The sequence below is a fragment of the Sinocyclocheilus grahami genome, unplaced genomic scaffold (genome assembly GCF_001515645.1).
Source record: "Sinocyclocheilus grahami isolate Dianchi unplaced genomic scaffold, SAMN03320097.WGS_v1.1 scaffold1005.1, whole genome shotgun sequence".
In the NCBI taxonomy this organism is placed as follows: domain Eukaryota; kingdom Metazoa; phylum Chordata; class Actinopteri; order Cypriniformes; family Cyprinidae; genus Sinocyclocheilus; species Sinocyclocheilus grahami.
Genome location: NW_015506184.1, coordinates 35,830 through 57,963, shown reverse-complemented (window position 1 = coordinate 57,963; position 22,134 = coordinate 35,830). Strand labels below are relative to the sequence as shown.

The window sequence follows — 22,134 nt, the reverse complement described above, 5'->3', positions numbered from 1 at the left end:
ATTTTTCATATTTGCCATAACATTACTACATTCTGTTCTATGGGTTTAATGCATTTGCAGACAATGTAATTACATGTAACTGTCATATAACTGTATATTCACTGTTTTAGAGGAGAGTGCCATTGAATGTGTAGCTAATATTAAGTGGATTTTCATGAAAAAAAAATCAGAACTGAAAACAAACACTGGATTAAAAAAAAAAATCCCAATAAATGTCCAAACAGTATGCTATTAGAGCATTTATTGTATTATACCTTGCATTATTTACATCTATTTTTGCATTTGATGTTGATTTGAGGAGTTGTTACTTATTATTGTCATGCCAACTGAGAATTTATTGCAATGATTTTAAATTCAGTTGAGGTATCTGACATATTATGACATAACATTGATGTTTTATATGAAGTCTTTAGAGCCATAGGCTATAATATATTGTTTTTAGATAAATTGCTCAGAGACCAACAAGTTGGACAGAGGTTATATGTACTAATCATCCAAGCACCCAATTCCTAGCCATTTCTAAAGGCTACATTTCATTAACATTGCTAAATATTATTAAACAGGAAAAAAATTAAAGATCCATCTTTGATTGTCAAAAGAATTCCAGGTTCAGTTCACTCAGCCAATTAGATTTCACCTAGTATTTTCATCGGTCAGTTGTGGATGTCTGATTGGTTTAAGCTTTATTTATATAGCACCTTTTAAAACAGTGTATACAAAGTAGCCTACTTTACAAAGAGGTGCATTCGCAGAAAAGATCAAAATACAAACATAAAAGAGATATAGTAAAACAAAGTAGCTACAATAACAAGTTTGTTAAAACAAAAATACAACAATAAAAAAAATCAAGGAAAGGCCCTGTACAAATCTGTTTTGAGACTACTTTTTAAAAAGTGCATAATGATAACTTTTGACAACGTTTAATTCAGGTGCGAAAATAATTAATATCTATAGTGCATGAGCACAGAGAGATTTGAGAGTGCACAGGACACAGTTTGAGTGAGAGGAGAGACACGTTTTAAAAAAACGTCCGGTTTAGTGCAAGAGCAAAGGAAATCCGTGCGCAAGCAGAGAGATTCGCGCTCGCGCAATATATTAATGTGCTTTCGCGCTACAATAATGCGCTCTCGACATTTGTCATTAAAATAACGCCATAGTTGCAGGCTTGCCTTCTAGTGGCTTTGGAGTATCTGCACTAGACTGCACGGCCGACTCGCTATCGCGAGAGATTTTTGCCATATGTCGAAGTGAAGCCGCACAGTTCAGATACAAAATAAACACTGCTGCCTACAAATCTTTTATCCTTTGTTGTACAGCACAACAAAGTAGGACATAGCAATAAACACAATTACCTCAGACAAACCCCCCCCCCAAAACAACCGGACAGGCAAATCTCGTGGTCTCGCGAACCAAGTTGCTTGCTTCTCTTTTGAAATGCAGTTGGCTTCCTCCCATTGACAGACAGGCACATGACACACATGTGCAATTTTTCCCCTCAATCCACTTCAGTGCAAACTCCGCCCCACAGCTGATTCTAAAGATGTTATTGGTTGTGTCAATTAAAGTGTTGATTTCCTACACTATGCTACAAAAAATGCTAACCCCTAAACCCACCCCACACCTGACCCTAACCTTATCCAGTGAAATTGACTGGATTGGCGCTGAATAGCGTGGTAAAGATAGTTGCAGTTCAGGAGATAAACAGTTAATAAGATTATGCGTAATGAGATCGTTCCGTAACTCCCCAACTGGACCTCACCGGACAATGGCACCTTTTTAGTTACACCCAGCGTCACTACCCCCTCCTACCCTGTGAATTTCGAGCCCCGGGACGCCCCCGTTGCTTAGAACAAAGCGATGGAGTGAAATTGTTGCGCTGCGCTGGGACTGCTCGCGGGAGAGCTCGTGGGTGATTCCCGTTTATATCATTAAGCAGATGTTCAAACTCCAGTCCGAACACCACTGGCCACGAGCTTTGGGCTCTGCTCTCACTGAGAATATTTATTTATATAGCATATTTTATTTTAGATGAACTAGAAACAATGTTTAATTTATAAAATTTTATTTTGAAATGTAAGTCAATAACAATTGGCTGGAGCCAGATCCAATGGTGAAAGTCTTTGCGCGAGGAAACCCCGCCCCATTTTGGAGGTTCTGCCCACTTTTGGAGTTCACGCCCCATTTTGGAGATCTTCGGTCTGCAGTTATATCTACTTGGATTTTGGAGATCTTCGGTATGCACTTATATCTACTTGGGCAGACGTGTGCAGTGTAGGCCGGTTTCACACCGCAAGCGTAAGCGGGGCATATTTTTTTTTCAGTGAGCATGTTAACAAATGAGTACATTCACACCGGGAGCAGGAGAAACGTGTGAGCAGTACTAAAGCGATGGTTTCGGCGCGAGTCTATTTTGGGTGCGCTGCTCATTCTCAATTAATGTGACATCACACTTTTGATGGACAAAATAAATATTTCACACACAAAGTGCTAAAAATGCACAAGCATGTCTAGTGTGTTTAACAAGAATTGGAGTATGCCAGGAAAGAAAATTAAGAATGAAAATATTTATAGATTTACCCATTTTAACTTTTTGGGTTAATGTACAGTGTATTATAAAAAATATTATAAACAGTACATTCTTCATGGAAGTATGCCTGAAACACACTATCAGAGCTATTTCCTTGGTTGTGTTTGTTTTTTTACTATTTACATGCGAATCCCAGTGTTAACAAACTTTCAAGACTTTAAAACTTTCAAGTTTATAAATGACCAGCTTCTGAAAACACATTTATAGTTGTCTTTGTAAAAAACAATATGTAGCTTTGGAGCCACTGCTGTGTCCAACATTAAAAATTAAACTAAAGTAGGCAATTCAGGATTACTTGAAAATAACAGGCAGGTGTATGTGATTAGGGTTAGAGCTAAACACTGCAGGATAGTGCCCACCCCTGTTCTATCATATTAAAGTCAAAATTATTATCAGACCAAGCCTGACAAAAGGAATTTTGACCCCCAATTCTTTAGTGGGCCTCTGATTAATTTGATGGTAAAGGTGACTTGGCAATACTGATTCATATTAAATTGAAAATTGGGCCATGACCTTAGGGTGCCTATGAAGTTTGACACTGGTTAGTTCAGTACTTTTAAATCACTCTGACTAAAATGCTGCCTATATTGATGGTTGGGATCATGCTTAAGCCGGGCTCAGACTACAGGAGTTTTAAAATCCTAACCAATGAAATCTGGTTGCAGCAGACACATAAGGAGAATCTTCGCAGATTTAGTTCCCTCAAATCTTAAACACGCACACACTACAAGATCTGAAAATCAAGGCACATTACACACTACGATTTTATAAAGATTTTCATGTCCGAGGGAGTGCCTCACATGATCTGACGAAGCAGATTGTCATTGACGTTTCAGCAATGTTTACATATGTTAGCTAGAGTGTTAGCAGCTTTTACACTCTTTGTCCTTGCGGTTGTGGTACGTTTCTGATACATTGCTGGTGGAAGTTTTGCAATAACGCAACTGTCTGTACAGTTTCTCCATCTCCTCTATCCAACGGACCCATACAGCAGCTTGTTTTGCAGTCGAGTATTGGCTATTGTGAAAGTACTGACGTAATCATAGCCATCATCCCGATTTAAAATCCTAAATTTCAAACATGTTTGATGATAATCGGGGCAGCCCCTATTTGTGTGAGAGCAGATCGGGAGGTGCAAGATTCGATCTGCAAACGCCTCACATTACAAGATAATCCTTGCCAAACATCGGAAGCCAACCAAGATCCTCAAAAAGATTTTTTCTCCCATTCTCGGGAGGGTAAAATCGGGGATACATCGGCCTAAATCTCCTGTAGTGTGAGCCCGGCTTTAGTTCAGTGTGTGTGTGCGCTGTCAGGCTTCCTGTTATGCTTATAAATTGTTACACAATAAATGGCTTTTCTTTGCAGACATACAGAAAGAGGAAGCTGGAGGGTGACAGACTTGCTAAGGTTGGAGATCTTAAAAAGATCTCTAATGGCCTTTCATCTTCTCTCAACGGAGCTAACTCCAAACAGAAGCTGCAGTGATGCCACAATATGGAGCAAAATGGAATGCTCTTCTCAATTCACTTATGCTGAATGCTAGCACAATAGTAGCCATAATCATCTGATAATCAAAATGCAATTTTATAAATTAGAATATAACTTTTTAACCATTTTGTATGTTTGTTTTGCATACGTTCCTCTCTAGCCAATGTAAATGCTGTACAATAATTTTGTGTGGAAAAACATTTTTCAAACTCTTATTCAAAATAAACACCTGTTATGGAGTACAGTATCTACTTTATTACACATCTTTGGCAATTTATCTCTAATGACAAGAAAACATTCAGTAATATCCCCCAAATCACTATAATCATTTATTGTTCAACAAAAGATGCCTTAGGCTACAAGTCTTAATCTGATATAACCATTCAGTGTGTAATTGAATGTAAAGATATGTAGGATCGTAAATCATAGCACTAATAATACACCTTTCCCAAGTCTTCATTATCAGCCATCAGATATGGATTGTTAGGTATAGACATCAAGTCCCATGAAATGCTGTATAAAATAAATTTGTAACCGTTAAAGACCCCATGAAAATGTTTGACGTATGCCTTTTTGTTGTTGTTGTTGATGATGATGAGGGTTGGTGCTAAACTTTGCAGGAAAGTGTATATCAAGGGCCAGAATTGCCCACCCCTGATATATTTCCTATTGCTACCAGAGGGAATAGCAAAGGGTTTGCCCATTTGTTTAAACGGCCAGTAACCTTTTGTTATAAATGGCACAGCTTTGAACCAGGATTTGTTACATCCTATTGCAAGTCTTGGCAGCTGCTATCAGCAAACAGACCAACGCATTCTATAAAGCATTTTATTGGATATGCTGGTTGTTGAGTCATCAGTATTTTTGGTCTGTTTTGCTAGAAGATCACTGTGTATATCGGCTTAATTTTAATAGGAACATCTGCATGTATAATACATGACTCAAAACAGTACAAATCTTCAGTTTTAATTACATGAGTGTTTGGTGCAAACCTTTAAAATACATATATTTTTAAATGACCACAGAAAACAATGATTGTCTTTATTATAATCTAAATAAAGCACTTGCACTTTGAAATTATAAATTTGATCAAGTGATATTTTACACCAACAAAAATTGCTTTAATTAGGAGTAAACTTTTCAGTCCGAAAAAATAAATAAATGAAGAGATCTTCATCTCTCTTCACATATGAAGAGAGAGAGAGAAAAAAAAAAAAGCACCATAGTGTGAAGTCCTATGAGGGATCAACAGTAGTGGCATCTTGAGGAGAGGCAGGCTGGAGAAGATGACAATTTTAATAACTTAAGAGTCTGAGTAGTATGTATTATCGATTTACACGCTAACATTTAAATCAGATATTCCTGACCTGGAAAAAGTCCAGAATTCTTGGTCTAAAGTCTACATCCAATGCTGGTTAAAGAAAGCTGTAATGAACAAACTGCTCACCGCAGTAATTTTGGCCTCTCTTCTCGCTGATAAACTAAACGGCGATTCAGCACTCACATGCGGGATGAGGAGAGAATCCAACCTGTTATGGGAGAGCAGAAGCTTTTTTTTTTTAAACTTACGTACAAGAACTTGCCTTGGTCACATGGATTTCTGCTAAATATGCAATAGACAACAGATAAAATACAGTACATACAATGAGATGTGTACACATGATATATAGTTTTAAAATTAACTGCAGTTAGGTCAAATATCTTATTGCGCGCAATAGACAACAGATAAAATACAGTACATACAATGAGATGTGTACACATGATATAGTTTTAAAATTAACTGCAGTTAGGTCAAATATCTTATTGCGCGCACACACACACACGTGACTTTAGGCTTGAGAAAAGCTTGTCTGAATGTTTTAAATAAAGTCCTGAACTCTAAAGATTATTGGGGCCTGGCGCCATCATTTTGATTTCGCAAGCGACAACGGTGTATTAGTTCTAATGCCATGACGAAGGTTTGAGCAAAACATGCTAAATGTTCTGTCTTTGGCTGCAGACCAGCACACTATTTAGAGTCCCAGCCTAAGAGGAGACAAGACAGCAGTGCATTTATTGATTTATTTAATGTATATTGCTGCTGCCACACAGATCTAAAATAAACATGCAATTTATTTCCCAGCAGTTTACCTCCACAGACATAACAGACCGTTTTGTGACTTGTGTTTTTAACGTAAACTTGTGTGAATGAGAACTTGGTTTAGTACTCACATGCTGTGACAGCAGCTTTCTGTCCGTGTGCTTCAGATGTGTGCTCTCAGAAAACCATATATCAGTAGTTTAAACTCGTATGCTTTAAAACGCATGATTTCAGCACGATAAACTTGATAATCAGAACCAAAACGGATATTTTTGCAGGTCCGAGCTGTAACTGCACAGCTCTATTCTAGAAAAGGGGCGGGGAGCAGCAGCTAATTTGCATTTAAAGAAACTGGCCCGAAAAAGCCAGTTTCTGCTTCCACTCAAAATAGGCATTTTCAAAGTGATATAATAAATCTGTGGGTTATTTGGAGCGGAAACTTCACAGACACATTCTGGGGACACCAGAATGTGTTTATTACATATTGTAAAAAGGGGCATAATAGGTCTCCTTTAAATAAATAAAATTAATTTACTTCAAAAGCTCTATAGCAGGGCTGTCCAAACTCAGTCCTGGAGGGCCGGTGTCCTGCAGAGTTTAGCGCAAACCCTAATTAAACACACCTGAACCAGCTAATCAAGCTCTTACTAGGCACAGAAACTTCCAGTCAGGTGTATTGAGGCAAGTTGGAGCTAAACTCTGCAAGACACCGGCCCTCCAGACTGAGTTTGGACAGCCTGCTCTATAGGGTGAATTACAATATTAAAATTTGGCTTAGTGTTGGGGACTATGGGAGAAATAAAATCAGTTCTCCAAATATACAGACATAAATGGCATGTGTGCTTCAAGCAAACTTAAAACAGGCTTGGACTACCTCTTCTGCTGTTTATCACAGAATGCCCGAACTGTGTCAGACTCCGACTGCCAGAAATTCTGAAACATGACCAAGTGCATATGACAGAGAACAGCACTGATTTGTTCTATTAAATTTGCTTTGTTCAGATGAAAATATAAACATTTCAATTTGCTTTTGCAGGTATTCTATTTAATATGACAATGTGCCCATTTTATTGAGAAGCTGAGACAGACCACAGTCTCTTTCTCTATGGTTTTGAGAGACAGACAATCCTGCTCCAAACATGTCAACTGCTGCACCACTGTGTTCTGGAACTGCTCCAGATGTGCCAACCTACATGCAGAACAGCATGGTTTGTTTTATGAATCTCAGCTATAACCATGTGGATTAAAAGAGAGCAGTGTTAGAGTTTAGTCAGCTGAATTGGTTACATGTTTATACAAGATTTACATGGTTTATGGACAAAAATCAAAGAAGTTGCTGAATGCTAATGCTGTGTTTTGTGCTCTGTACCTTTGATTGTGTACAGTTCCCAAGAGAGAAGTCACATTTCTCTGACAGTCTGTTAAAGATTGCAGGGATCTGGCTTCAATCTTCTTATACCTGCTCTGGATCACAAAGAAAAGAATTCCATGCTGACTAAAATCAGGTGTTCACCCAAAATGTCCCTCATGCATGTCCCCGTTTAGCTTCTTTCATTTAACACAGAATGAGATAATTTTAACATTAAATGACAGCATTTTTCTACTTGCCAAGCAGTAAAATGGCAAAGCCATAAAATTAGATTTGCAAACTAGGGCCTAAACCATAAACCGTTTGTGTTTTTTTTTTAAGATTAGTTTGTGCCAACCCTGGGTTTTAGGCAACATGAAAGTGGTTCAGATTTTAGCAGTATTCAATGCTATAGTATGCTCCACGGCTAACCTGCTCCAGATCAGATTTTATCAAAATTGTGGGCAAAGTGACATCTCTGATGTAATAAAGCTCCAGATTAAAGGGCACTACATAGTAAAAGATTTTAAAGACAAAATTGTCTAGCTTTTAGCGATTTATTATTATTATTAATAAATGATAATGGATTCGTATATTTATATAAATATTACAAAAGCATTTTTAAAAATTAAAGCATTTAGTTCAAATTATAGTATATAAATAAATATAAATAAGGGGTGGTGGGGGGGGTTTAAGGGAACTTTATCCCTTAAACTTCAGGGATATCAATACGTCCAATCAGGAAGCATAAGTAATTGTGAATCTGTTTCACCTGCTTTGGTGCAAATGAAAGTGAAAACCGGTGCACTGGAGAGGCAACAGCAAGACTACCCCAAAAAGGGAATCGTTTTGCAGGTGGTGACCACAAACAATTGCTCTCTTATCATTCCTGACCGATTTGTCCCTAGTTACGCTTTTTGTTAGAATCTCACTACTTGAGTAGCATGAGGAAGAATCTGCAACCCAATCAGCTTGCATAGGTAGTCCAGCTCCTCCAGGACGGCACATCCATATGTGTTGTTGCAAAGAGGTCTGTTGTGTCTTCCAGTACAGTGTCAAGAGCATGGAGGAGATACCAGGAGAAGGGCTGTTACACAAGAAGAGCTGGACAGGGCTATATAAGGGCAACAACCCAGCAGCAGTACCGGTATCAGTAACGGCCATGGGGTAACGTTATTCTGCCTATAATATAATCAAGCTTGACTGTTTTGTTGGTGGGTCAGTGATGGTCTGGGGAGGAATATATATATATATGAGGGTCACACAGATCTTCACATGCTAGCCAGCGGTACCTTACTGCTCTTAGGTACCAAATGAGATGCATTTATAAAACTGTCAGTTCCAAAACGGTCATGCTGGATGATGTTGCAAGGCAGCATAATGTTCCCCATGGCATCTCCAGGCTCTTTCACGTTTGTTGCACGTGTGAACCTGCTCTCATCCATGAAGAGAGAGAAAGGAGTTGACCTTGAACTCTTCATTGTTTCTTTACACCATTCCTGAACTATGTGTGCAGTGTATTAGGGTTCAATATCCTGCTGAAAGAGGCCACTACCATCAGGAAAAACCATTCCCATGATAGGTGTACCTGGTCTGCAATGAGGTTTCGGTAGCACGTGGCCCAGAGCATCACAGTCCCTTGACCAGCTTGTCATCTTCCCACATTGTATTGTGGTGCCATTACATCCCCAAATAAACATGTTAAAGGAAACACTGCTCCATGGTACTGTTCTGTTGCTTGTGTCCGCATTCTATGGGCTTTGGGCTGTGGACAGGGGTCATCATGGACACTCGTACCAATCTGTACCTACACAGGGCCATCATTAAAACCTAGAAAAACAGATTTTCTACAAATGATGTGACTTCAATGCCCTAAATGCTGTCACCAAGTTGTGGTTTGTCCCTCCTCGACCACCATTTGGTTTGATGCTCCAACACAGTTGTCCGACCACAAAAATTTGGCCCTTGTCGAAGTCACTCAGGTGTTTATTCCTGCCAATTTCACCTTGATTAATAAAAGTTATCTTCACCTATGAGTAGTTAAAATGTTTTGGCTCATCACGGTGTATGTGTATATAACACACAAGCATATATACACACACACACAAACCTATTTATCCATCTAAGCCTTAATCAATTTAAAAGCTTTATCTGTTGCTTTTATGTAATTTTACATGTTCGAGTCTCTGAATACTTATCTAAACTCAAATAGAAATGTCCCTTTTTCACAATAGTATATTTTACAGAATTTTGAATAATCCAAATAGGCTTTACGGAACATTATTGGAAAGGGTTTAGATATTTTTCATACTTTGTTTATGGTCCATTGAACATTCACTTGTGGAACAGTCCCTACGATGCTTATTGTTTGTTTTGCAGGTGGTAGGGCAACTATGGTCACAGTTATAATAACTTTTCTACGGACTCTGAAAACAGAAAAAAAAGACACCCAAATTCCCTGATCACCTTTGTGAATATGCCAAAATCCTGCTGCAGGGAGATATTAGGACTACAGACGTGGTCGGAGCAATAAACTACAATGTTCATAATGTAAGAGGCCTAAGCCACAGGAAAAACAGCTGACTGTCCTTGCAATAACAAACCCCGTCTGGAGGGACACATGAGTACACATGTTCAAGAACTTGCAAATGTCTTGGTGAAAGAGTGGAGTACCATCTCACAGCAAGAACGTGCAAATATGGTGCAGTTCATGAGGATGATACAGTGTAGTCATTAAAACAGCTGGTGACCACTGTATAGCAAGATATTTTCTTTTGGTTTTCCCCCTTTCATGAACAATTCTTTTTTTTGGTGCATCAATACTTGTTAATTTTTCAATCTCAATCTTCATCAGAAGAGAGAAGTGAACTGCAGTTTACTCTATATTTGGGGGGGGGGGAATTCAGTTGTATGGACTATTGAGGTTTTTGTTTGTGCGCGCTTTTAGTAGTTTGATAGCACCCATTCACTTTTACTGAATGGAAAAACAGCTTGGACCAAAAAAAAAAACCAAACAAAAAAAAACTATGGAATAGCATTACGTAGACTTTTCTTTAATAAAAAGACACAGAACTAAATTTTTGGTAATCTTAATGCCAAAAAAGCTTTTGTACTCACAGTAAAGTGTGCTCTCAACTGCGTCTTAAAGGAGTTAAAAGCAGCTCTGACACCAGCACCCAACTCTTCCTCAGACTCCTCATCCGCAAATGCTTCAGTTACTCGCTCTAACACAGAGAGACACATTTTTAAAAAATCCTATTTTTGCAAATGAGGATGAGCATTTTGACAAAGCTAGCAAGCTTCTTAGATACAATGTTTTTCACAAAAATATGGTTAAGTAGGTACACGCAGGGCTGTCCTTATGGGGGTGCAACTGGTTCGTCCACACCAGGCCCTGGGCTTGAGGCAATCTATTTAATATACGTTCTCTACTTCGCACCAGGCCCTGCCTACGTCAGCTAAGGATGGCCCTGGTTCACGGTGGGTGTTCACTACATGTTGTGTGTGTGCAATTGGATGGGTTAAATGCAGAGCATGGCACACCATACTTGGCTACACTGCTCTGGGCGTGTGTTCATGGCAGGGCTGTCCTTATGGGGGTGCAACTGGTTCGTCCACACCAGGCCCTGGGCTTGAGGCAATCTATTTAATATACGTTCTCTACTTCGCACCAGGCCCTGCCTACGTCAGCTAAGGATGGCCCTGGTTCACGGTGGGTGTTCACTACATGTTGTGTGTGTGCAATTGGATGGGTTAAATGCAGAGCATGGCACACCATACTTGGCTACACGTCACTTTCTCTCAAGCAGAAAAAGCATAGAGCAGAGACTAGAAAAAGTGAAGCTTGAGGGCCCGGGCCCGCAGTGTATAAGTTGCTTTGTATAACCATCTGCCAAATGCATAACTGTAAATCTGTGATGGACTTGAATCTTGTGTGGCTGTCCAAGCTAATGCTCTTCAGCTCCACAATTTTTTTTAGGGGGAGAAAGACAAAAAAAAAATTCCAAAGGGAGAAAAACAAAACTATGAATTTGACTAGATTCAATAATCTCAAATGCATTGGAAAGCTCAAGGGTCAAGCTTATGTGGGTTCAGCATGAATGTGACTGATCACAAGCAGTTGAAGACTGAACAAATTTACCTGCAGCATCCTCTAGTGGGCTAGACATGAAAAGTCTTCTGGGTTGGAATGCCGGGTGTCTGTGCAGCTGCGTGTCCTCTTTCAGACCCACATACAGCTCTGTGCAGCAAATACGTGTTCTCAATTAAACATTGAAATTGTTACTTATTTCTGAAGATTTTTTTAGAGGCTTTGATGTAAACACTGCATGTCAAAAAGGCGGGGTTGTCTCACCTGAGGATTCATCTGCTTCACTTTTCTGGGGAATTGATGTGTCTTTATCCAAATTGTGCTGAATAAATATGTATATATATTTTTAATATAAATATGCATTATAAGCACACGGTATTGAAATCAACTTGTACCTCTTCAATAAGATTATCAAGTTCCTCTAGTGGCAAACTGGTTTCAGAAAGAGTCTTGTTTTGAAAACCTTGAAACAACAGGTCAGTTTTAAATCAGTATAAGTCATCTTCTGAGATTAGCCTTAAGTAAGCATACTGACCTGAATCAGCAGTAGACTCTTTGAATAAGGATGATTCCATGTTCAGTGATCTCCCTAGTTTGACTTGAGACTGCCAGTCTTCACTTGCCACCCTTTCCCTTCCTTGAAGTCTTTGTTTGGGTGTTGAATACTAGGAAGAAAATTCATAAAGACCCACATTTTTATACCCTGTATAAAATGTAGCTATTTTTTCCCCCCCCAAAAAAAAAAAAAAAAAAAAAAAAAAAAAATCTACTGAAAAGTGACATTCTACCTTAGAGAACTCCTCATTACTGCTGGGTGATGAAAGAGGAAGAACTACGGAGGAGTTATATAAAAAAGAAAAACAGCACACAAATAAGGATGCAGCATATCTGAATGATTTATAAAGTAAAGTAGTCCTGCAGGATGAGTAACTACCTTTGAGTTTGCCCTTAGCTCTGGGCTTTCTTCTGCTGTAGACAGCATGTGGAGTGTCCTTGCGGAGACACCATTCATCTGAATGCATCACCTTCATTTTCTTCTGTAATCAACCACATTTTACATAATTTATATTTATGCATTTAGCAGATGTGTTTGTCCAAAGCTACTTAAAATAGAGCGGCATAAGTAATTAGTCAGAGAGCTGACAGTATTCAGTGTACAATGCCAGATTTATTATAAAGCTAGATTAGGCAAACTAGAGCATTCTTGAATGTACAACCATCTAATATAAATTAAATGACCAATTTCTGCAAATAATGGAGCCTTTACATATTCTAGCTAACCTTAACAGGAGTTCTACCCAGAGTGTCAGGGAGGGATTTTGTAGACCTGAAGAAAAATGCACGTTTCAGGGAAACTACTATAAATGCACAGAAGTACATTTTGACATACAAAGTGGCATTCCTGCATTTCATACTGATTTTAAAATTAGATGGGCACTGTCAGACATACCTGACAGAAATATCACTTACCCGTTAGATGACGACGTCTGACAGAACAATACAGTCTTGGCACGTGCAACCTAAACCGAAAAGCCAATCTTAATTGATCTTAAACTTTAAATCTGAGAAAATAAAGAGAATTTTAAAAAGTAACAAGGTTACATGTTAACTAATGGCACAATTTCTTAGGGTAGAAAATTGGCCTTGAAACTTTAAATTTGACAAGTTTCTAATTTTTAGTAGTCATTTGAGTGGCACTTTACGTACATTAAGCCTGGCCAGATCAAGTTAAACAAATAAAATTAACAAACTGACTCAAGAGCACCAAAACATTGGTAAAGAAATGCATATTAAATTGGCCACTTGTAAGTGTTTAAGAGGACAGTGGACCTGATATGCATCTCTGCGCACCACTGACCTGGTACCTCCACAAAGCGGTCATGAACGTTATAGTCTTTGGATTCCTGTCATGTGACTTCCCTGACCGGTCTGTGTCAAAAGTGTCACTCTGACTTTGAGACACCTCAAGGATCACCTGGGGCAGCCATATACACACACACACCTACTCATATTCCAGAAAACTACAATTCTTCAACAAGTGGACCTATGACATTATTCCTTGTCATTTAGCATCCAAAATGTTTTCTAAAGTGTCCAGTACAAGTTCTTGGGGGGGAATAACTGCACGTAATGTAATAAGTATTATGTTATGAGCATTTTATTACATTAATGTAATAATTCTCAAAACGTAAAAATCTTGAGCTCATAATTTTTTCAATGTAATAATTTTTCACATAATGTAATAGGTTATTGTATGAGAAATGTATTACATTATGAACACACTGTGACAAATTATAATGTAATCACAGTTAAGGTAATACCAGCACATTTAAAACAATGTTTACAATATAATAAATTTGAGCACAAAACGTAATAACAGTTATGTAGAATAAGAAAATTAGGCTACATTGTGAACTTTTTATATAAAAAGCTGACAAATTTTGTGATTATGACATGCTTCATCATATATATATATATATATATATATATTTTTTTTTTTACATTTAGTCATTTAGCAGACACTTTTATTCATAGCGACTGACACATTAGGACAATGGAAGCAATCAAAATCAAAAGAGCAATGATATACAAGTGCTATAACATATATTCACACCTGTTAATAAATAAAATAAATAAAACAGCTTATAGGCACAGAAATGCGTGATTGTAAGTTTATTTTGTGACTTTATTTTTCAACATATCCTCTGATGTACATTCATGTTATGTATTAAAGTAAAGAAATGTTCATTTAACTCGTGCTCCGTGCTGCTGTTGCCCGAGGCAGATAATGCGATCCATCCCAGACGACTTTAGACTTTGGAAACTTAATTTTCCCCCCCAAATTGGTTCAAAAAAAATTCCTTCAATTCAAGGACATAACATTTAGTAGGGGTGCAACTGAATTGTTCCTAGCAATAATTTTAATCAAACAATTAAAATATATTTGATGTAGGCTAATCACGGTCATCATACCACGGACATTACCGGAGAAATTCGTATTAATACGTCAGCAAACTGTGCTCTTTCAAAGGACGTGCATTTAATGCATGGCCAAAGTCAGAACATCATCTAAGTATTTAAAACATGCAAAGTAGGATTGCCAGCTGTTCCCAGACTTAAGTAGCATTCCATATGGAAAGCAGTTTATCGTGTCACGCCCAGTTTAGGGAGCCAAACACGAAGAAAAAAAAAGAAAAAAAACAAAACACCCAGGAGCACCCTTAATTGAAACTGTAATAACATATTTGGCAAACTCTTCCGTGCATATTTGCATTTCCGCTCTGGAGCGCATCAGATGTTTCTATTTACAAAGTTTGCAGCATTGAGCGGTGTAACCAATCACAGACATGTCTGTTGAACTGAGATGAGTGACAGGCTCTGTGCATTTGGAATTCTAAAGGGAGCACTCTTTGCACGTATTCTAGGCTATCTGTAATGTATTCATAATTTTAATAAAAGGGTTTTTTCATGATGCTAAGAGGAACAATGTCCCCTCACTAAAGTTCAGCTATAGTTTAGTTATTCTATAAATGCTAAAATGAATCTCAGACGTTAACATATTTGCTTTGCTTCATTCAATTAATTAAAATTAATGTACAAAATTAATTCAGAAGAGTAATATATTTCCTCTTAGAATTAATTTGTGTATACACACCAACTAATTCTAAAAGGATATATATATATATATATATAAATAAAAAAAAGTGTACATAAGTACTGTACCATGATAAATGCATGAATATTTAAATCTGGTGCATTTCATAGGTAGTTTAAACCAATGTTTTTATGTTTAAAAAGTCTATTACAATTGTGACAACATTTTTGGTGTGTTTATATTGTAATACATTTCCCATAATGTAATTACTACATTATGAGCTCAATATTTTATTACGTTTTGAGAAAATTACTACATTACAATAATAATGTAATACTTATTACATAATGTGCAGTTATTACATAACGAGTTGCTACACACCTGCTTTGGCACAATATAAAAATTGGGGATTTTGAAATTAGCACTACCGAATTAACAAATAAATGTTTAATAAAGCATTAACATTCCAGACAAGACAGGCTATGCAAGACAAAGGTGGGCACCGTTCTTCCAGATCATGTTTTTATTTTATTTTGATGCTTAAGAAATATAAATTATTTGTTAACATTTATATTTCAAGTAACATGGAAATATTTTAATTCAAGTAATGTAACTTACATTTTTGTGTTTGTTTTAATTTTAGTTTAACTATATACAGTGGGGCAATAAAGTATTTAGTCAGCCACCAATTGTGCAAGTTCTCCCACTTAAAAAGATGAGAAAGGCCTGTAATTTTCATCATAGAAAAAAAAAAAAAATTGACCCATGTTATACCCTTGTATTCTAATAAATATGCTTATGACACCAAAACACCAGTTACATTTGTACAATTCCAATACCAAAGCAAAAACTAGCCTAACAAAGTTCAAATACTTTTAAAGACAAGTGAACAGTAGTAAATAAGAACAAATTACAAGCAATAGCACAAATAAGCAAACAGAACAGAGATACAAATGAAAGATGGTTTGGGTTTTTAGGTATGTAGGTGTTTAAGTCAGTTAAGCAGTGGCGGATCGTCGGGGGAGGCAGCGGAGGCACAGCTTCCCCAAAAGTTTGAGGTGAAAAATGGGAGGACGACAATTTAATGTTAATAAAATTAATAATTCTCAGAATGTGTTTTTTTTTTCACAGCTGTAATACCATAACATGTTACTGAAGTTGGAACGTGTCGCTTTTCTGTCGAGAATATGCCGAATCTGCTTATGTAATTACAACCGCTAGGTGATGGGGGGGGTAGCAGAGCTCTCGTGCCTCCGTTGGTAAAAAAAAAAAAAAAAAAAGAGCCAAATCACCATCGAGTGTTCACTTTCAGCGCTGAGGAGTGTTGAGTAAAGAAACCTCGTAGGGGAGGCTAGCCTCCCTTCTGGTAGATCAACCAATAATTATAGAGGCGTAAATTATGTGATATTAGTTTGAACGTCTCCCGCTGCGCTGATAATGTACCAAGTACTTATGAGTGGTGATATTGAATATTTGATGCCAACAGATTTACCAAGCTGTCATTCAAACAGTATATATATATATATATATATATATATACACACACATAAATTAAAAATAAATGGAGAACACGCCTAAGCTGGATCTAGGCTAACGTTACAGCAGTCGGCTCTTTTAACACAGACTTTTAAGAAGGGATGGATGTTTGCTTCAAGTGATATAGGCCAGGTAAGTGACATTATATTATCTTGAGTATGAGTGTCGTTTTCTTTACGTTTTCTGACTAAAAGCAACCAAAAAGCCATTTTAAAGTGGTTAAGCAAATAATAGTAATTAGGCAGGGATCCCCGGACCAATACAATTAGTGTGCCTCCTCTAATTTAAAACCCACGAGCTGCCACTGGTTCAAGTACAGAAATTGAATAATCAAATGTAAAATAACAAAAGCATATTCTTCACTAAATAAATAATATTAAGGATACCAACAGCATGTTTTAAATTAGTCACGGTCACTTTAAACACAATTCATGGGTCTAATATACTTTTGTATTTGTCCGTTCCAAGTGCAAGAAGATGCGAAAAGAAACTCCATTCTGAGTTTTCGCATTGTCAGAGATGCGGGCCAGAGCCTGCAGAGTTTAGATTCAACCCTAATTAAACACACCTGATCCAGCTAATCAAATCCATCAGGTTTATTTGAAAACTATATAAGTGTTGGAACTAAACTCTCTAGGCTGCAGCCCTCCAAGAATTGAGTTTGACACCCCTGGTTTACCATCATGTAAATTCACATTTTTCCAGAATTACGTAAAAGTCAGTCACCGTTAAACTAAGAGAAGAATAGCATGAACGTTATAGTTAACTACCCAACCTGTACCAATATGACTAAAAAAAAAAACATTGTCAGATTTTAATTGAAAGGATTATTGCCGCTTTCCTTAGACGCCAGTGTTTAACAAACATCAGTGTGTATTTAACAAATGCATTTTATTTGCTATAATTAATTTAAACGTCTGAAACCTAAAACAAAGTGTGGTTGAATTTAGCAGTGATTGTTCCAAATACACCGGTGATGGTCCACATCAAACGGTTAAAATAGACACGTTTTGGGGGGGGGTCAAATTGAATCTGGAGTGACAAATCAGATCCGATGAGGAGTCCCTCGGTTGAAACCGCATTCGGTTTAGATTGCTTTCCGCGTTTAAAATCGTATTCCAGGGGTTGAGGGGTGGGTCCTTCAGATCCTCCTTATAATTATTTATAAGCTTGTTTTCTCATGGGGACCAAAACAAATGTCCCCAACAAGGTCAAGAATGACTGTTATTACCATCCTTGTGGGGACATTTGATTCCCATAATTTAGGAAAAACCAAGTACATTCTTACACACACACAAAAGCATACCTCAGAATCTGAATTATCCTTAAATTGAAAGATGTCTTGGGCTGGGGTTCCTTTGACTCTTCACTCACCAAAGAAAGACAATCATAAAACCACTGTTTGCCATCAGAGAGTACATGTACAGCAATAAATAGTCTTACTTTGATCTTGAATATCTGCTTGGTCCACTCAAAGGGGAATGCTGAAAAATGACTGGAAAATGGGTGCCCATACAACATCTTTAATTTGCTATCTGGATTATCTAGTTACCTGATGGATGACTTTGGTTTCTGCAGCAGATGGACTATGGAAGGATGCCATCAGAGAGTACATGTACAGCAATAAATAGTCTTACTTTGATGACTTTGATCTTGAATATCTGCTTGGTCCACTCAAAGGGGAATGCTGAAAAATGACTGGAAAATGGGTGCCCATACAACATCTTTAATTTGCTATCTGGATTATCTAGTTACCTGATGGATGACTTTGGTTTCTGCAGCAGATGGACTATGGAAGGAAAAAAAAAATTCCATGAGAGAATTATCAAATTAAATGCAGAAATCAAGTTGCCTTCTGCTCTCTCAATGTAAACACTGAGATTTACAGAAATTTTACAGAGTTAGGCAAACATGCCTGGCAAAAGTCTGCGGCACTGATGTTTGTTCATGCTGGGTTCCTGTATAAGATGACATTTTACACTGATAAATCTGGAACAATGTACTGCACTGCAAATTAACTTGAACAAAACATCTGTAGAGTGGGTAAGGTGCATGCCTTCCATCTTGGTAGAGGAATCCCCTAATTGCAGAGCTTCCTAGTAATAAAAAAGGACATGTAATTTATAGCCACTGGTATGTATGTGAGGTATATTTACATATTTGACCATGACTCTTTAAAAACAGCACATGCCAACACCTTTGAGACAGAGGAAGACTGTGGTTTATCTGGAAACACTCTTGTCAGGGCTGTTTGGATGTTGTGTTCTGCACTAAAGATGATTTTGACAATTTTGCCAGTGATCTCTCCATGAGAGAGTGGGGTACTCATGTGAACTTCCAATATCTTCTGATCATCACACTCTAAAGCAATAAGAAATAGACATTTGAAGAAATAACATTAATGAGCTGTGGGATTTAAAAGCAATTACAAAAAAAGATTGTCTACTTAAGGTTTGTGTTTAGTTTTAATACCAACAAGGAAAGCCTTGTTAGAAACATTTTATGAACTGAAGAAAAGCTAGTGGTCAGGGCCTTTTACGATTAATCCCACCTTGAAGATCATACATGCTGACAACATCTTTAGGCAGGTGAATCAACTCCCACAGTGTGTTCTACCACAAATATAAGCTCAGTTTAGTTACACTACTGATTTAAACAAAAACAAAAAAAAAACACTTTATATGTGCACTAAAACATATTTTGGACACACCTTTGGATCATTTACAAAGAAACTAATAGTTGATGTTCCAATGTTGAAATCCACCCAAAACTCCTTTAGAAACTCATCTTCAGGCTTGAACAACTAAAAAGGATCATTCAAACACTGGTTGGTGTGAGAAATTGCAGTGTATAATCTAGGTAGCTTATTAGCAGTGCTTGAAGTGGAAAAAAAAGTAGTCCCTCCCCCCCACCCCAAAATAAATAAATGTATCAATATCTTAAAAGCAATTACAAAAAAAGATTGTCTACTTAAGGTTTGTGTTTAGTTTTAATACCAACAAGGAAAGCCTTGTTAGAAACATTTTATGAACTGAAGAAAAGCTAGTGGTCAGGGCCTTTTACGATTAATCCCACCTTGAAGATCATACATGCTGACAACATCTTTAGGCAGGTGAATCAACTCCCACAGTGTGTTCTACCACAAATATAAGCTCAGTTTAGTTACACTACTGATTTAAACAAAAACAAAAAAAAAACACTTTATATGTGCACTAAAACATATTTTGGACACACCTTTGGATCATTTACAAAGAAACTAATAGTTGATGTTCCAATGTTGAAATCCACCCAAAACTCCTTTAGAAACTCATCTTCAGGCTTGAACAACTAAAAAGGATCATTCAAACACTGGTTGGTGTGAGAAATTGCAGTGTATAATCTAGGTAGCTTATTAGCAGTGCTTGAAGTGGAAAAAAAAGTAGTCCCTCCCCCCCACCCCAAAATAAATAAATGTATCAATATCAACTTAACCTGCTGCCTTAACCTGACACCATACGAATCCATTCAGAATAACTAAACCACTGATCAGCACATAATCTAAAACACCTTCAGCCGGCATTCATTATAAAACACTTGTGCTTTTAAGCCAAATACACGATGAAAATAATAATTTACTGCCATCTGGATGAAATTCACCATTCTCTCCGCCATCTCAGAGGAAATCGTCTGTGTTTTCTCTGCATTAGTGCGGTTTTGAACTTATTACTAATGCATTCCCTTACTGGATCCTTGAACTTTCTGAAAAGTTTACCAGTTTCAAATGACCTTCTCCTGGGTAGTGTGCTTTATAGTGTAGTTTCTAATCACCCAGACACTGATGCTTTAGAGTAGCCTACCGGTCCACTTAAAGCACTGCTTATTAGAAAAGGAAGAAAAAAAATCTTGTAGAGAAAAGGTTTCATGCTCACCTCAGCTGAATCAAGAAATGCCTGAATACAAGGGAATGAGAAGACTCTAGGACAGAGGGATAAGATCGTGCAAATATGTCAAAACTTTACAGACAATGATGACTGCATAAAGCCTGCATTATAATAAATAAACTCAAATATACCTTCTTGAGTTGCCAAAATAACTATTGAGTTCATTCAGAAATGTCCTACAGTCCTTCCAAAAAAACAAAAAACAAAAAAAAAACTCCAATACTTGCAATATACCGTTTAAAACCAAAACATTCTAGTGCTTCGAGCAGTGAAAAATAAATGCCTGAACATACAGTTTCAAAATCTTTGTCACGAATTGAAGTAAAAGCGGAAGCAAAGCTCCTGAAACGGAACCATTTGCCAGCAAAGTCTTCTCTTAGTTTCCTTGGCGTCATCCTGCAGAGTGCTTCAGAAATGGCCACCTGCATTTCATAATCTGGTGACAGCATAATATATTAGCCTACGATATGAACACTATCAAAGAGAAAAAAAACACTATTTTTTTTTACAAATATTGATGGCTTACCACCAATGTCTGTCAACGCTTTTGCCAAGTCCTCTCTGTAAGAAATGACAACTCAAGTGTTTGCAACGAAATTCGCCCTTTTCCCGATTAGAAACTCGGTCTGTTTGTGTTGTAGAGAAATCTGTTGTCCACTAGAGCGCAGCCTTGCTTGCAATTGGTTGCGAGCGTCGCTCATTTGAAGTGTAAATGCGTGTGTTACCACCGTACTCTATAAATGGCAATTAATGTATGCTGTATGATAGCTTACAAGAGCCCGACGTGGTCATCAGACTGGCAGAGTTTCTTCCTTATATCTTTGGGGCTGCTGTCCAACATAGAGTTTATGGTTCTGATTGCCTGAGTGCAAATAATGTCTAATTATTTCACAGTTTAAATGTTTTAGCCAGACATTTTTTTACCAATAGCTTCATGACAATTACCTCTAGACGCAGACAGAAATTTTTATATATATATATATATATATATATATATATACATACACATACATACATACACATACACGCGTAAAGGAGTTATCTGTAGCGAAAATGTATTACCATGGCAACCTCGTAGAAAACTTCAATGAGATTCATGGCGTACCTAGGTGGTTTGTGCGGTCCTTTAAGATGTTCTGACGAAATCTCAAACCAATTCAACATTTACAAAGCGAGAAGATTATAAATTAAAATACTGACCAGTAACTTAGAGGTTTATTTTAATCAGAATTAGACAAATATACTTATCTTCACAACCAAGCCGTGATGAACAAGTTTCTGGATGCTGTCTTCATCTTTACTAATGAGATGTTCAATTGCCCGTAATATTAAGGCAACATTCTTATGTTCGATTTTATGCAGCTCCTGAAGAAAAGTAATACAATTGTATATGGGTAAGAAATGTCCACTTTTGCAGTGGGAAATCTTAATCAAAACTGCAAAACATGTCTCCCCCCCCCCCCCCGGGCATAAAAAAAAACAAACAA

The 22,134-nt window shown here is 37.3% G+C and overlaps 2 protein-coding genes across 2 annotated transcripts in view; one reads left to right on the top strand and one right to left on the bottom strand.

Annotated features, from left to right (window-relative positions):
• Positions 1 to 5,126, top strand: part of elovl2 (ELOVL fatty acid elongase 2) — a 39,525-nt gene extending 34,399 nt beyond the window's left edge. The window contains exon 6 of the mRNA XM_016250727.1: positions 3,956 to 5,126. Coding sequence (XP_016106213.1) covers positions 3,956 to 4,075 — 120 coding nt within the window. The 3' untranslated portion in view covers positions 4,076 to 5,126. The remainder of the gene's footprint in view (positions 1 to 3,955) is intronic.
• A 15-nt stretch (positions 5,127 to 5,141) lies between these two features.
• sycp2l (synaptonemal complex protein 2-like) overlaps positions 5,142 to 22,134 on the bottom strand; it is a 17,741-nt gene continuing 748 nt past the window's right edge. Inside the window, 29 exon segments of the mRNA XM_016250726.1 lie at positions 5,142 to 5,355; positions 5,526 to 5,607; positions 7,033 to 7,091; positions 7,248 to 7,347; positions 7,528 to 7,622; positions 10,624 to 10,730; positions 11,648 to 11,746; positions 11,861 to 11,918; positions 11,992 to 12,059; positions 12,132 to 12,261; positions 12,385 to 12,428; positions 12,531 to 12,633; positions 12,878 to 12,923; positions 13,067 to 13,116; positions 18,034 to 18,091; positions 18,365 to 18,414; positions 18,483 to 18,516; positions 18,643 to 18,685; positions 18,784 to 18,823; positions 18,925 to 19,088; positions 19,803 to 19,863; positions 19,962 to 20,054; positions 20,636 to 20,681; positions 20,779 to 20,831; positions 20,941 to 21,083; positions 21,174 to 21,208; positions 21,421 to 21,509; positions 21,593 to 21,811; positions 21,896 to 22,012. Of these exon segments, the coding sequence (XP_016106212.1) occupies positions 5,314 to 5,355; positions 5,526 to 5,607; positions 7,033 to 7,091; positions 7,248 to 7,347; positions 7,528 to 7,622; positions 10,624 to 10,730; positions 11,648 to 11,746; positions 11,861 to 11,918; positions 11,992 to 12,059; positions 12,132 to 12,261; positions 12,385 to 12,428; positions 12,531 to 12,633; positions 12,878 to 12,923; positions 13,067 to 13,116; positions 18,034 to 18,091; positions 18,365 to 18,414; positions 18,483 to 18,516; positions 18,643 to 18,685; positions 18,784 to 18,823; positions 18,925 to 19,088; positions 19,803 to 19,863; positions 19,962 to 20,054; positions 20,636 to 20,681; positions 20,779 to 20,831; positions 20,941 to 21,083; positions 21,174 to 21,208; positions 21,421 to 21,509; positions 21,593 to 21,811; positions 21,896 to 22,012 (2,328 nt within the window). The 3' untranslated portion in view covers positions 5,142 to 5,313.